At 43.8% G+C, this 15892-nt stretch overlaps 1 protein-coding gene across 44 annotated transcripts in view; it reads right to left on the reverse strand.

Moving 5' to 3' along the window:
• The window catches only part of Atrx (ATRX, chromatin remodeler), a 146334-nt gene extending 130682 nt beyond the window's left edge, over positions 1 to 15652 (reverse strand). For 20 of the 44 annotated variants that reach the window (XM_087599094.1, XM_087599091.1, XM_087599074.1 and 17 more), the window contains exon 1: positions 15235 to 15616. Coding sequence is in view for 5 of the 44 variants with exons in the window: in NM_001105757.2 (NP_001099227.2) it covers positions 15376 to 15395 (20 nt within the window). In the remaining 39 variants the exon portion in view is untranslated. Of the gene's footprint in view, positions 1 to 14850; positions 14940 to 15234 lie in introns of those variants that run through there. The other 24 variants (XM_087599093.1, XM_087599092.1, XM_087599075.1 and 21 more) reach the window with 4 other exon arrangements.
• Positions 15653 to 15892: the final 240 nt, after the last annotated feature.

Raw genomic sequence — 15892 nt, forward strand, 5'->3', positions numbered from 1 at the left:
GAGATGGCTCAGCGGCTAAGAGCACTGACTGCTTTTCCAGAGGTCCTGAGTTCAAGTCCCAGCAACCACATGGTGACTCACAACCATCTGTAATGAGATCTGATGCCCTCTTCTGGTGTGTCTGAAGACAGCTACAGTGTACTTATATATAATAAATGAATAAATCTTTAAAAAAAAGAAGTTCTAGCTCACTCCACTTCTTCTAGCCTTTTCTTATGTATGAGTGTTAGCCCGTGTATATTTAAGTGTGCACATATAAGCTCACTCTCTGGAAGAAGAGCAAGTCATCTCTGTAGCTACTACTTCTAGTTCTTATATTCTGTCTGTGCCTGTTCTGTAATATCCTCTAATACTAATGGGAAATGAAATAAAAGTACCACATAGGCTGAACATTCAACATTCACTTATTTCCACAAGGCTTAACAATTCAAGCCCACAGTTTCCATCACTCACTGTAGAAACATAAAGAAAGGTTCTGGCAGGAGCACTAATCTGTGGGTATTAAACATAATTATTCAAAGGGCAATTTGATGGGCACGTCCTAAGAGATTTGTAAATGGACAATGTGAACTCTGTGGGGCAGTGCTCCTATTCATCTTGTTCAGTGTACTTAGAACATTTTCTGGTACACAACAATAATAATCAGTAATAATATGAGAAATTAGTAAGCCTAACACTAATCTGCTTTATAGCCAATAATTTCCTCAACATTCCCAATACTCCTAAAATATCTAATGAATCAGTACTTTTTATAGGATAACAATCACAGTAAGTCCAGTAATAAAATGAGTTCCTTAAAGTACTGCTGCTGAGATGGCTCAGCAGGCTTGATCCCTGGAATCCAGGGAAAGGTGGAAGGAACTCATTGCCAAGCCCTGACAACTAAAATTCAGTGCCTTGAACCCATAGAATAAGACAACCAATATGTATAAGCTGTCCTATGAACTCCACATGTGTGTGTTCCCCCATACATACACCAGGAAAGTGATAAATAACCATAACAAACACTTTCTAATCAAGGCCAAGTGGATAGAACTCAGTGGATAAAAGCATTTGCTGCACAAGCAAGAGGACCAGAGTTCCCATTCCAGAACCCACATAACAGCTGGGCAGGTGTAGCAGCTGCTTGTAATCCCACTGTTCACACACTGGACATGGGACATCTCTGGGGGGAAGCTGGCTACCAAGAGTAGACAGAATCCAAGACCTCAGGGTTCAACAGGAAACCCTCATTCAATAAATAAAATGGAGAGAGATCAAGTAAAACACCAAACATCAGCTGGTGGTGAGAGCACACACTTCAATCCCAGCACTCAGGAGGCAGAGGCAAGTGGATTTCTTTGAGTTTCTTTGAGTTTGAGGCCAGCCTGGTCTAGGAGAGGGCTACACAGAGAAATCCTGTCTCAAAACACCAACCAAACCAAAAAAAAAAAAAAAAAAAGTAACATCAACTTCAGGCCTCCACAAATATGTGCAAATGTATGCATATGTATTTACACACAGGAATACTGACAAACATATAAGTATACATGCAAAAAAAAAAAACTCACCAGACAAGAAGGGTAAGGTGGTTCATGCCCACAATCCCTGAAGCTGGGAGGCTTGAGCTATTAATATACAGCAAACTAGAGGCAAGCCTAGTCATATGACACCCAGTTCTCAAAAGATAATAGCAACCACCACCATCTCTAGAATATTGAAGTTGTTTTCTTCAGTGGCTTAGCTACTAATAAGTTGCCTGTGTATCAGTAAAGAGTTCCCATCCAACTGCCAGGTGTAGAACAAACCCTTAAATCCAGCACTTGGAAGGCAAAGGCAAGGCAGAGATCTGAAAGGCCAGCCTGGTCTACACAGCAAATTCCAAGTCAGCCAGGATCACAATGTCCTTAATAAAGAGTAAAATAAAGGGGTTGGGGATTTAGCTCAGTGGTTAGAGCACTTGCCTAGGAAGCGCAAGGCCCTGGGTTCGGTCCCCAGCTCCGAAAAAAAAGAACCAAAAAAAAAAAAAAGAATAAAATAAAATGAAATCAGCAGACCATGCAAATTTGTGCAGTCAACATCAGAACTCATAGAAAAAGTGAGATTAGAGACACAATACACAAAAACACCTACCAGCACACTAGTGCATAGCTGCAATCCTGACACTCAGAAAGCTGAAAGAGAATAATGTATTCAAATCTATTCTGTACCACATCCTAGTTCAAGGCCAACCGTGACCATATAAGGCCCTACATTAAAAGCAAAAGAAAAACTCTAAGAAAATACTGAATGTGGTGGCTCACTCCTATAATCCCAGCACCAGGAAGGGAAGGTGATGAAGATGGTAGACTGGACTAGAGTGAAAGCGACCCTGTACAAGCAAGCAAGCCAGCCAGCCAGCCAGCAAGCAACCAAACTGGGAGTGGAAGGTGATGAAAAAGGAAGGCTACAGAGCAAGACCACAAATAAGGAAGGAATGAACAAACAATAGCTGGCTTTCCCCTTTATCTTATGTATATGATGCTGTGTATGTACAGGTATATTTGTCTATGCACCACACTTGAGTAATGCTGCAGAAACCGGAGGAAGGAATATTGAGAATTACAAACAGTTGTGAGCTTCCATGTGGGTACTAGGGATTGAACCTGGGACCTCTGGAAGAGCAGCCAGTGCCCTTAACCACAGAGCCATCTCTCAAACTCCAAAATGATAGCAATTTTACACAAGACCCTGAAATGTACAAACAGAGCAAGTATGACACTCTGTCTTGAAATCAGACCTGTGATCTGCTTGTGGAAGTGAGCTTCAGCAGTTCATAAGCCAGGTATGGTAGCATATGCCGTATTTTAGCACTCACAAGTGACTGCAAGAGGATCAGGGCAAGCTTAAGGCCAGAATGGGCTTTACAAGGTGAGGTTCAGGCCTCCTCTCCCTACAAAGTAAGACTGTCTCAAAACAAACATTTGCAGCTTGTGATTTACTGCAAAATGATAGAAGGCTAGAGAAACTGAATGGAAAACTGTTAAGATGCAGTTAGGTGTGGCTCCTAACATGGTGAATGTAGGTAACTGATAATTGTTTGGCATGAATACATGTTTATGCATGTAACTTTATGAACTCTACTCAACTGGGAGTGGTTTTCTTGCATTTCCTAGTGAAGAAACCAGTAAACTTTCTATAAAGGCCAGAGAACATTTCCTTTAGGCTTTGTAGTAAAAGGCAACTGTTCAACTCTGCAATTACAAAATGATTTTTGTAGTTGCTACAAAAGCAGCTCGGTGGCATAAACAAACAGGCTTAGGTATGTTCCAATAGAACTTTAGAAAAAAATAAATAAATAAATGAGGGCCTCAAATTGCAGCGGGAATCCTGCAGAGTCCTGGGGGAGGCGGCCTGGGCTATAGAGTATACGTGGAGGCTTGTTAAGTCAGTTCTCTCCTTTTACCATGTGAGTTTTAGGGGCAAAACACAGGCTCAGTGGCAAACAGCTTTCCCTACTGCCATCTCGCTGAATGAGGGTGGAGTGGAGGGTGATATTTGGGGGAGTAGTGGAATGAAGGGACATGGGAAAGACAAATTTTTATTACCTTTTGCACACACTAACAGTGGCCAGCTTTGCTCCTCACTGAACTTTATGTTACTAGATCAACTGACAAAATACAGTGTAGGTTACTGATATAAACCCTAAACAAAAATCACGAGGAACAAAGGAGCTAGCAGGTCTAAGATACCAGGAACAGGAATGACTATTTTAAGCCAAAACGAGACTTCTCAGAGGCAGGATGTGAAAATAGTAGCTGCAGGGTAAATCTTAAAGAACTTTTTCCAGAGCAAGAAAATCTTTCCCTAGGCAAAAGGAACTGGCTTTAGTAATAATAGGTCTTTTTGGAGCTATCATTTCAATCACAAAAAGACAAAAATACAATAGATATAAAGAAGAACAAAATCTTGAGCCAAAATTGGCAACTTTCAAGCAAAATGGTTATTCTTCTCAATAAATGTCTGTACATGTATGTATACATGATACCTAGCACATCAGCAAAAAACCAACTGTATACAATCATGTAAGTTTCAGAGCAAAACTGATGCATGTACATTGAATAAGCAAACTTCCCCTCAGCACTACTCTTTTCCCTACAACCCAAAAAGCAAACAAAATGAAATTCTATAAACAGAACCCCCTTTTTGTTTTTTCAAGGCAGGGTTTCTCTGGGTAACATCCCTGGCTGTCCTGGAACTCACTCTGTACACCAGGCTGGCCTCAAACTCAGAGATCTGCCTGCCTCTGCCTCCACAGTGCTAGGATTAAGGGTGTGGGCCACCATCACTCAGCCAAAAATATTGGGCTTTTTGTTTTGCTTTTGGAGACAGATTCTTACTATGTTGCACAGGTTTGTCTAGAACTCATAATCCTCCTGCCTCAGCTTTGAAGTAACTGAGATTAGACAGATATGCACCACCGCATGCAGCTGAAAAAAAATATATATGTATGTATGTACTGCATGTACTTACCTACAGAAAACTACAATATAGATCTGACAGCTCCATGACCAACTACATGAGAGTTTTTACCAAAACCTAGCCTGATCTAAATCAGAGTTAAAGCTGAGTGCCTACAACCATAGCTCTTAGGAGGAAAAGACAGGAAGATTAAGAGTACAAGGAGCTGGGGATTTAGCTCAGTGGTAGCGCGCTTACCTAGGAAGCGCAAGGCCCTGGGTTCGGTCCCCAGCTCCGGAAAGAAAAAAAAAAAAGAGTACAAGGAGTTGGGGGCTGGCGAGATGGCTCAGTGGTTAAGAGTACTGACTGCTCTTCCAGAGGTCCTGCGTTCAAATCCCAGCAACCACATGGTGGCTCACAACCATCTGTAATGAGATCTGATGCCCTCTTCTGGTGTGTCTGAAGACAGCTACAGTGTACTTATGTATAATAAATAAATAAATCTCTTTTAAAAAAAAAGAGAGGGGTTGGGGATTTAGCTCAGTGGTAGAGTGCTTGCCTAGCAAGCGCAAGGCCTTGGAAAAAAGAGTACAAGGAGTCTGATGTCAGCCTGTGCCACATGAAACCAGTGTCTGAAAACTCAGGGTAACAAAAGTTTTGCGGGGTTGGGGATTTAGCTCAGTGGTAGAGCGCTTGCCTAGCAAGCACAAGGCCCTGGGTTCGGTCCCCAGCTCCAAAAAAAAAAAAAAAAAAAAAAAAGTTTTGCAGTACTAGGAATTGAATCCCCAGAGCCTCCTCACTCGTGCTACACAAGGACTATACCACTACCCTTATCTTCACAGCCCTCCTTTTACTTTTTCATTTTGAGGCAGTCTCACTCAGTTGAAATACACACACACACACACACACACACACACACACACACACACACACACACATTATTGAGGCAGTCTCACTCAGTTGAAATACACACACACACACACACACACACACACACACAAATTATTGCCCATATAGATTATTTAAAATACTGGGTTATGGGCTGGAGAGATGGCTCAGCGGTTAAGAGCACTGACTGTTCTTCCAGAGGTCCTGAGTTCAATTCCCAGCAACCACATGGTGGCTCACAACCATCTGTAATGGGATCCGATGCCCTCTTCTGGTGTGTGTGAACAGAGTGACAGTGTATTCACATACGTTAAATAAATAAATCTTCTAAAATACTGGGTTATTATTATACAGTTGCTTGGTAATATCTATCACCTTACCAAACACTTTCTAAAACATTAACTAACATCTCTCAATTCAGACAACTTCTACTTTATAGCACATGCATTTAATCCCAGCACTTTAAAAGCAGAAGCAGGCAGATCTCGAGTTTGAAAACAACCTGGTCTACATAGCAAGTTTTAAGCCAGAGTTACACAGTGGAGACCTTGTCTAAAATGGGGATGGGGTGGAAAGATGGGTCATTTGTTAAAAGTATTTTGTGTTGCTCTTCCAGAAGACCTGAGTTCAAATCCTAGCACCCACATCAGATACACATAAAAATGCACATTAATCAAAGTAACAATATTAAATATAACAATATAAAAAGAAATAAATCATAACAAGCTAGGTTTTGTGGTCCACTGGTGCCACCTCCTTCTGCCAACCCTGGTGCTGCACATGTGTTCCTACAGTGTGGACCTGGGCCTCTTTTGTGAGGTGGTTCTCACCATGGCAGATGAGAAAGCTAAGGAAGGAGTCAAGCCTGAGAACAACAATTACGTTAACCTGAAGGTGGTCTGGGGCAGGGTGCTTCTGGGGTACAGCTAAGAGGCCTACATCCCTTGGTAAACTAATGAAAGCCTATTACCAATGAGAGAGTTTGAGACAGATCAGCTCCTGATCTAATGGACAATCAAAGAACTGAACACAACTATACAGTTTGAAATGGAAGCTGAACAGAGGATTCATGCATTGTAGCAGCAGACAGGAGCTGTCTACTAAAAGGGAAGCTGCTATACCCCAGAATTGTATCATAGACCTACAACATATTCTCCCACAGAAAGCCACGATTTGGTCGCACCACACTCTAACAGCAGTTTTCTCTGTTCTCCCTTCCCTGCTCCTTTACTGTGTGTATATAGAGTAGATGGTGTCTATGGACAAGCACATTGGGCGTCTCTCCTTCAAACTAACTAAGTTGCCAAGCTTGTTTCAGCCGACTTCAAATGGAGATTGTCTGGAGGAAGGTACTGGTTCTGTTAGTGGCCTGCTCATACCGCTCTCATCTTTTATTCCAGTAACAAATGAACCCAACAACATAAAACTCCTTACACACCTTGTTCAGCTGTAGACAAAAAGGGTTTTGGTCTTCTCTCAAGACAGATTTTCTTTGTGTATTCCTGACTATCCTGAAACTAATTCTGTTGACCAGACTGCCCTCAAACTCACAGAAAACCCCCTGCCTCTGCCTCCCCAGTGCTGAAATTAAAAGGCATGTGACACCATCACCTGGCTAATGGTTTTGTCACTGTAAAACCAAGGACAATTTCCTAACTTTTTTATGTAGCAGTTACATGTATGGTAATCGATCCTTTAGTAGTGGTAAAATACTCTTGAAAAAAATGAATTGGGGTTGGGGATTTAGCTCAGTGGTAGAGCTCTTCCTAGGCAAGTTCAAGGCCCTGTGTTCAGTCCTAAGTTCCAAGAACATAAGAAAATAACAAAAAAATGAATCCTAGATAGCTCTTTCAAGTCGCAGCATCTGTTTAAATAAGCTTCCTACTGACAGAAAGAAAAAAAAAACAAAGAGAAAAGGATAGACAGACAGACAGACCAATTAACAGCTGGGATATAATTCAGTGCTAGTATGCTTGCTTAGCATACATAAAGCCCTTGGCTGGGTTCCCAAGACTGGGTGGAAGGGATAACACATTATTTGCCTGTCAGCATTTCAAATAATCAGTTGCCATAAGCATTAGAATGAGGAGTCCCATCCACTCTGTACCAGGATCTTTATATACAAGTTTTAGTTGATCAGATGTTGATTTTCCATAATGTCGAAAACTTAAACAATCCAATGCCTTAAAATAAAACCAACCATCCAAAACAATAACAAAATCTTATTTATTAAAAAAAAAAAAGTTAGCCAGCTCGTGGTGGTGCATTTCTTCCATCCCAGAACTCTGTAAACAGAGGTAGGTGGATCTTGGAGCTCAAGGCCAGCATGGCCTACAGAGCAAGTTCCAAGACCACTGAGACTACACAAAGAAACCCTGTCTTCCAAAAAAAAAAGTTAAAAAAAAAAGTCATTAAGAGACTAAAAGCGGGCTGGAGAGATGGCTCAGCGGTTAAGAGCACCCGACTGCTCTTCCAGAGGTCATGAGTTCAATTCCCAGCAACCACATGGTGGCTCACAACCATCTGTAAGGAGGTCTGATGCCCTCTTCTGGTGTATCTGAAGACAGCTACAGTGTACTTATATATAATAAATAAATAAATCTAAAAAAAAAAAAAAAAGAAAAGAATAAACATTTAAAAAAAAAAGAGAGAGACTAAAAGCCAAAAGTGAGGAGTCTGTAATTCTGACTACATTGAAAGCTGGGACAGAAGAATGGAGAACTTAAGGACAACCGAGCTGCACCGTGAGACTCAGTCCTTAAAAAACAAAATGACCAGCAGAGTGGCTTGTATCAGCCAACATTTGGACAGATCTCTGTGATTTTAAGGCCAGCCCAGTCTAAACAAGTTTCAGGCAGCCAGAACTACAAGATGAGACTCTTGCTGTCCTCAGACACACCGGAAGAGGGCATCAGATCTCATTACAGATGGCTGTGAGCCACTATGTGGTTGCTGGGATTTGAACTCGAGACCTCTGGACCTTTTTAAGACTCTTTTTAAAAATATAAAATAAGGGGGCTGGAGAGATGGCTCAGTGGTTAAGAGCATTGACTGCTCTTCTAGAGGTCCTGAGTTCAATTCCCAATAACCACATGGTGGCTCACAACTGTCTGCAATGGGATCCCTCTTCTGATGTATCTAAAGACAGCTATGGTGTGCTCATAGATAAATAATTCTAAGAAAATAAAATAGAAAAGCTCTTAAACGGGGCTGGAGAGATGGCTCAGCGGTTAGGAGCACTGACTGCTCTTCCACGGGCCCTGAGTTCAAATCCCAGCAACCACATGGTGGCTCACAACCATCTGTAACGGGGGATCCGATGCCTTCTTCTGATGTGTCCGAAGACAGCTACAGTGTATTTATACATACATACACACATACATACATAAAATAAATGAAATTAAAAAAAAAAGCTCTTAAACCTAAGTCATTGATTATTTAGCACATACTTTAGCCAGGTCATTTGTTAAATTTTCCTGGCTCTTGCCTAGTGTGCATTTTTCTACCACAGAGCCCTAGAACATTTCTGGGGTTTTTTTTGTTTTGTTTTGTTTTGTTTTTTTGGGTCTTTTTTGTTTTTTTGTTTTTTGTTTTTTTGTTTTTTGTAAACGCAAGTAAAAAATTAGAAGTAAGCTTTTCTCCTACTTAGAAAATTCTAATGAAGAAAAACATCCGGAATCACTACACAAAAAAACAAATTAATGCTAAAGTATAGACGCCCACGTTATATCTGCTTCACGTTAAAAAGTAATCAAGCCAGGAATGGTGGAGTAATGGGCCTGAGATGGATGGATGGTTTTGGTACTGTAGGCTTGGCTCTCAAGCATGGCCTACGGGTTACTTCTATAAATGTGATAATTATGCCAAGGGAGATTAGTGACATTTTACCCTTAATACCCCCATGAAATTCTTCCACAGCAATAATCAGGGAAATAGATACTAACACCGTACATCTATATATGATTTTTTTGTCTCCCCACCACCACCACCACCACCACCACAACATTTCTCTGTGTAGCCCTGGCTGTCTGGAACTTACTTTATAGACCAGGCCAGTCTCAAGTCAAAGATTCACCTGCCTCTCTCTGCCTCTGGAAGCCCACCATTGGGTCTATATATGTGGTTCTTTACAGGGAATGGTACTGCATATTTTTAAGACATTCCTGGAATCAAATGTTTGATCACCTCACTATATTTATTGTACATTTAAATTTAAATAGTGAATTGCAGTATATTAAAAAGAGCTGGAAGAAAAAACTACTTTATCGAAAAATTTGAGCCTAAATTAAAATGACCAAGGTCCAACTCAACTTTGCAGCTTAAGAAGACACATTCATGGGGCTGGGGATTTAGCTCAGTGGTAGAGCACTTACCTAGGAAGCGCAGGGCCCTGGGTTCGGTCCCCAGCTCCGAAAAAAAGAACCAAAAAAAAAAAAAAAAAAAAAAAAGAAGACACATTCATGCAGACAAAACACCAATGCACATAAGAATAAAAAATCGGGTTGGGGATTTAGCTCAGTGGTAGAGCGCTTGCCTAGGAAGCGCAAGGCCCTGGGTTCGATCCCCAGCTCCGAAAAAAAGAACAAAAAAAAAAAGAATAAAAAATCTTTTAAAGGGCACTAAGAAAGGATAGGGTGAGGTAGGAGATGCCATTAATCTCGGCACTCAGTGGGCAGAAACAAGCAGATCTTCAGAGGCCAGCCTGGTCTACAGAGCAAATTCCAGGACAGAACAGCCAGGGCTACAAAGAGAAATCCTGTCTCCAAGGGAGAAAGAGGAGGAGGAAGAAGAGGGGGGAGGAGGGGGGAGGAGGAGGAAGAAGAGGGGGGAGGAAGAAGAGGAGGAGGAGGAAGAAGAGGAGGAGGAGGAAGAAGAGGGGGAGGAGGAAGAGAGGGGAGGAGGAGGAAGAAGAGGGCGGAGGAGGAAGAAGAGGAGGAGGAGGAAGAGGGGGAGGAGGAAGAGGGGGGAGGAGGAGGAAGAGGCAGGGGGGTAGGGAGGCAGGGGGGTAGGGAGGAAGGAAGGAGGGAGGCAAGCAGGCAGGTGGGCTGGAGAGATGGCTCAGTGGTTAAGAGCACTGGTTGCTCTTTCAGAGGCCCGGAGTTCAAACCCCAGCAATCACATGATGGCTCATAACCATCAGTAATAGGATCTAATGCCCTCTTCTGGAGCAGCCTGAATCTTTACAAAAAAATTTTAAAAAATAGAAGGCAGGCAGGCAGTCAGGCATCTGATTCCTTCAGGCTAAAAAACTCCTGGTACTGGAAATGGTTCAGCAATTAAGGGCACTTGCTGTTCTTTCAGAGAACCCTAGTTTCCCAGTACCTTTGTCACAGCTTACAATTACCTATAACTCCAATTCCAATACCAGATTCTGGCTTTCAGAGGCAAACACACACACACACACACACACACACACACACACACACACACACACACACACACACACTTGTAGATTAATTAGACGAACTCAATTCCTGAAGTCAGGAATGGTGTCCCATACCTACAATCCCAGCACTTGAGAAGCTGAATCGGGACTATCAACTAAGTTTAAGGCTATTATTGTAGGGCACATACCTTTTCTCAGCCAAAAAGAAAGACCAGAACAGAATTACAAGTTGAAAAACTTCCATCACATTCTATCTGTTTCCTCCTCTGCAAAATGGGGAAGATGAAGTAGTATTCTGAAAATTAATCCAAACTATACAAGTTGGGTCTGAAGAGATGGCTCAACACTTAAGAGTTCTTATAGAAGAGAGTCCAGGTCACAGCTGCCTGTAACTCTAGCTTCAAGGACCTAATACCCTATTCTGGTCTTGTGATTTGAATAAGAATGACCCACAAAGGCTCACATATTGGAATGTTTAATTAGGAACCATTTGAGGAGTAGGTGTGGCATCTCTGAAGTGTGAGCTTTGAGGTTTCTAAAGCCTTGCCAGGCTCAGTCTGTGTCCCTCCCTCCCTCTGCCTCTTCCTCCCTCCCCTCCCCTCCCCTCCCCTCCCCCCCTCCCCTCCCACCCCACCCCTCTGCCTACAGACCAGGATGTATGCATTGCTTCAGCAGTGAGTGCTGCTGTGCTCAGACCATGCTAAACCTCTGAATCTGTAAACGAGCCCCCAATTAATGATTTTCTTTTCTAAGAGTTTCTGTGCTCCACAGCAACAGAACAGTGACTAAAACAGAAGTTGGAACCCAGGAACTGGAGATATAGCTCACCAGTTAAGAACACTGGCCTCTCTTCCAGAGGGCCCAGGTTCAATGGCCAGCACTCAAAAGACAGCTCACAACTGTGTGTAATAAGATGCCACCAGAAAGACTCACACCAATGCGCAGAAAATAAAAATAATAATTAAAAAAAGGAAGTTAGTACCAGGGAGTTGGGTATTGCTATGACAGGCTTGACCTCTTTTTTTGTTGTTGTTCTTAGAAGACTCTGGAAGAGTTTTGGGGCTTTGGACTAGAAAATCCGTTGGACACTTTAAGCAGAGCTTAATGGGTCATCCCTATTAGGAGTAGAAGATAGTGATGAGGAAGATTTGAACTGTATGAAGACTACAAGAAGTTTCAGTGGCGAAGAGTATTAGTAAGTGGCCTAGAAACTATTCTTGTGACGTTTTGGCAAAATGTGGGTACCTTTTGTCCTTGTCCTAAAAACCTACCCAAAGAAACACAAGAGTTTTAGATTAATGCCATTGGCAGAGATTTTTAAGACAGACTAATATTGACCATACTGACTGACCCAGTGTGGTTATTCATTATTCTTAGGCAGATATATAATGAAAAGGAGCAAACTGGAAGAAAAGAAACAAAATATCCAGTTTCAAGAAGAGAAAGGAAGCACCAGGAAGTCTAATGGAGTTCAGTCCAGTGCTGAAAGAGATACAAAGTTTAAAGAAAAGCCTAATGCTAAATGAAATGCCCCCCCCACCCACTCATCTGAACTTCCAGCCAGAAAAGGAACTGTAAAGCTTCGGCAGTGAAGGAAACCAGGAGCAACAGAAAGCTGGTGCAAATGTAATTGAAGGAGAGGCCGGAGTTCCAGCCCCAGCAAGCAACATAAAGTGACTGCATTGGTCCTGAGGTTCTGGATACAAGAAAGGGATTATGGTATCTCCTTCATGACCCAGAAAAGCCCCAGAAGCCAGGCTTGTGGCAGGGGTGTCCGTGTGTGGAGACCTCAAGAAGCAGTTGTGTGAAGCTGCGAAGATGAACGCTGGCTTCTGTTGGAGACCCCAATGTGTTGGCGCTGCCAGAGTCATGAGATACCTTCGAAGGAAAGCTGAAGACCAGGCACGGAACCAGCCCAGGAGAGGCAGTCAGCACGGCGGAAAGGAGCCGGAAAAGGAAGTGTTCCCTGCCATGATGGTAATGAACTAAACCTCGGAAATTGTAAGCAGGCTCCCAATCAAACGTTTAAATCACAGTAGCTGTGGTCATGGTGACTCTTCACAGCAATGGAACAAGTGAGTAAGACAGCCCCTCCTCCTCCAGCAGCCACACACATGGAAATACACATACAAACACATAAATACAAGGAAGATAACACTTCTAAATACAAAGTATACAAGTGGCCCGACAAGATGGCTCGGTGGAGAAAGGTGTTTGCTGCTAAGACTGAGTGAGAAGCGGAGTTCTACCCCCTGCCCCGACATGAGGAAAGAAAGAACACCAGGCTCCCTGACTCCTGGATGTCGCCCTCTCTGCTTCTGTCTCTCACTCACGCACACTCAATGTAACCTTAAAATCTGTAAATTATGCAAGGAAGGATAACTACCCAATTTTATTTATTATTATCATTACCAGGGTATAAAAACTCAAGACAAGCAAGAAAAAAGAAAAACCCAGCAGAAAGTGATATGCATAATTTCCTCATCCTAAATAAAGGGGGAGGAGTTGCCTGAAGCAGTTGTGCCAAATCCTGTGACGCAGTCCCAGTTACTGGAGGACGAGCGACTGGAACCAGTGGCCAGCCTGGTCAATTTAAAGTGAAACTGTTTCAAAATCAAATGCAAAAGGAGGGCAGGCTATGCAGCTCCAAAAAGCAGTGAGTTCGCTCACAGGTACAAGATCCCCAATATGGAAAAGAAAAAGGGTGGGGGATAGCTCAGTGGAAAGCATGCCTGCTTAATATATACAAAAATCTGAGCTCCATCTCCAACCCGGCAGAACCTAGCATGGTGACATCTGTAAGGCCAGCTCTGGGAAGTTTGTGGTTTGTCTTCCAGTTCAAAGCCAGTTTGCTTTACGCGTCTCAAAAAAAAAAAAAAAGAATAAAAAAGGGGGGTTGGGGACTTAGCTCAGTGGTAGAGCGCTTGCCTAGCAAGCACAAGGCCCTGGGTTCGGTCCCCAGCTCTGAAAAAAAGAAAAGAAAAAAAAAAGAATAAAAAAGGAAAGAAAGATGAAAAATCCAAGTACAATCTATGTATTTTTTTCCTTTTCAGACAGTCATAGGATGTTGACCTTTAACTTCTGAAGCCTCCTGATAGGTAAAGGATACAGGCAGGCAACACCTGTTTTCTGTTTGGAGCTTTTTTAGCTTTGAGACAGGCTGGCTTCAAATCCTTCGGCAGCCAGCCTCACCATCCACAAAGGAGCAACTATGGTTTTAAATACAGACAACTAAGAAATGAAGTAAAATCTAAAAGTCATCTTGAACTGTAAGGCAGTCCGTTCAAATAAATGAATATGAATGCCTGGTATTAACCAGCCAACGCTGCTCAATATCCCATTAAAAAAAAAGGTTCATTTTACTTGGGTCAGTTAACACAAATTCATAAAGGAAGGCAATGATCTCTACACAACTAATAGTCTGTATTTTAAGAGCTGAAGTATAGAGATCATGTAAGTAAAAAGAGCATCTCTGCGCTGTTTGTTAAGGTAGAAAATCGTATGGGTTCGTTCTCAAATTCTACAATCTAAAGTGCTCCATACTGTCCTAGTAGTCAATGGCACAATCTGCCAACTACAGAGGCAATTATGATCCACACTACCTGTAATTTTGTTTTGCCACTAGGCACCAAGCTTAGATCCCATCTGAGTAGAAAAAAAAAAAATCACTTAATTCACTCTTGGGATGAAAGGTCAAATATCAAACTGCCTAAAAAAGCAAGGAATCTGCATAAAAGCGGTATACATTTCGGATTGACTACTCCTAACAGTCAAAAAGCAAATCAGAAACGCGTGAAAAACAGCTGAATCTCAAACGTATTTGGATCGGTAACATCGGGCCTGGGCTCTCATCTACCTTTGTAATAAATCTTCTGGTGAATCCCCGGTAACGGGCTCGCCATGCCTCGTGGAACAAATAAATAAAAACATGATCTAACTACTTCACGAAATGTGCCCCAAACCGCCGTGGGGGGAAACAACGGCTGTCCCGTTAAAAACCGGACTTCACTGAAAAGTAGTCTGCGCTGTTCTCAGAAAGCACAAGCCGGCATTAGCCGGCCGGTCTCCGCCTTCCCCGCCCTGGAGGATACCCTCAAGGATCTGGAGTCGAGAAAAAGATAAGACACCTTTTCCAGGCACCTTCCCCGCCCTCCTACCTCCGAAGCTCACTCTCCTCCCGGAGCCGCGGTGAGCCGGAGGACTTCCAGTGGAGGCGACCATTGGGGTTCGCTAGTCCCAGGATCTCACTTCCTCCCGCCGCCCCTCCCCCTCCCCCACCCCCTTCTTCCCCCCTCCCCCTCCTTCCCCACGCAATCGCTAGGCCCCAAGATTAGGAAGAATGACCGCCAGCGCTCAGCGCCCCGCGACCTCCCGGCCTCGACGCCGCAGGCACGGAGGCGTGAGCCGAGCAGGGGCTCCCGACTCCGCAGCGGCGGGAGGCGGGGAAGGCAACGCGCGCGCCGCATGCCGCCCCCGACCAACACACACACACCCCGAGCCCCGGCTGGGGCTTCCCACCGCGCTCCCCCAGCCCCGCTCACCTAGAGGGAAAACGATGCTGCTGACCGCGAAGCCGCGCGCGGGCCTAGGGCACCTAGCGCACGTCTTTGCAAACACCCCACTCGAGTGGAAGGCGCCCGGGAGCAGAACGCCGGGGCCCGTGACAAGGGCTTGCGTTTTACCTCATGGGCTCAGCGGTCATGTTTTTGGCTCGGACGGCCGCTTGGCTTCGGCAACCCCTTGGGTACCGTTCTGCGCTCCTCAGCGCCCGTGGCTGAACGAAAAGTACTGGGATCTTAGTAGTCACTGCAGCTGGTGCTGGATCGTCCTCACAGCTCAGAGGCCGCTACCACTGCTGCTGCTGCCAGAGCCACGGAGACAAAGCGAGGCCGACGCCGACGCCATTTTGTTGGGCCGAGGCTCGGGCAGGAGAATTGGCGCGTCCTCCCTCTTCCTCTTTCCGTCATCTATTGGCTACCTCTGCCAGAGCTCAGTGTCTTATTGGCTACGGAAATTCACCTTCTTTGGGGGCCTGTTGCTAAGGCGGTCGACGTCACTTGATCCCCTCCACCTCTTTATAGAGGGGTCCAGTTCAGTCACTGCTGACCTCAAAGTGCCAAGGCTGTATCTTGACTTTATCCTGAAAATGCACTCTTGGTCCAACCTCTTCGTCATAATTGGTGAACAATAGCACCCCAT

The sequence above is a fragment of the Rattus norvegicus genome, chromosome X (assembly GCF_021556685.1).
Source record: "Rattus norvegicus strain SHRSP/BbbUtx chromosome X, alternate assembly SHRSP_T2T, whole genome shotgun sequence".
In the NCBI taxonomy this organism is placed as follows: domain Eukaryota; kingdom Metazoa; phylum Chordata; class Mammalia; order Rodentia; family Muridae; genus Rattus; species Rattus norvegicus.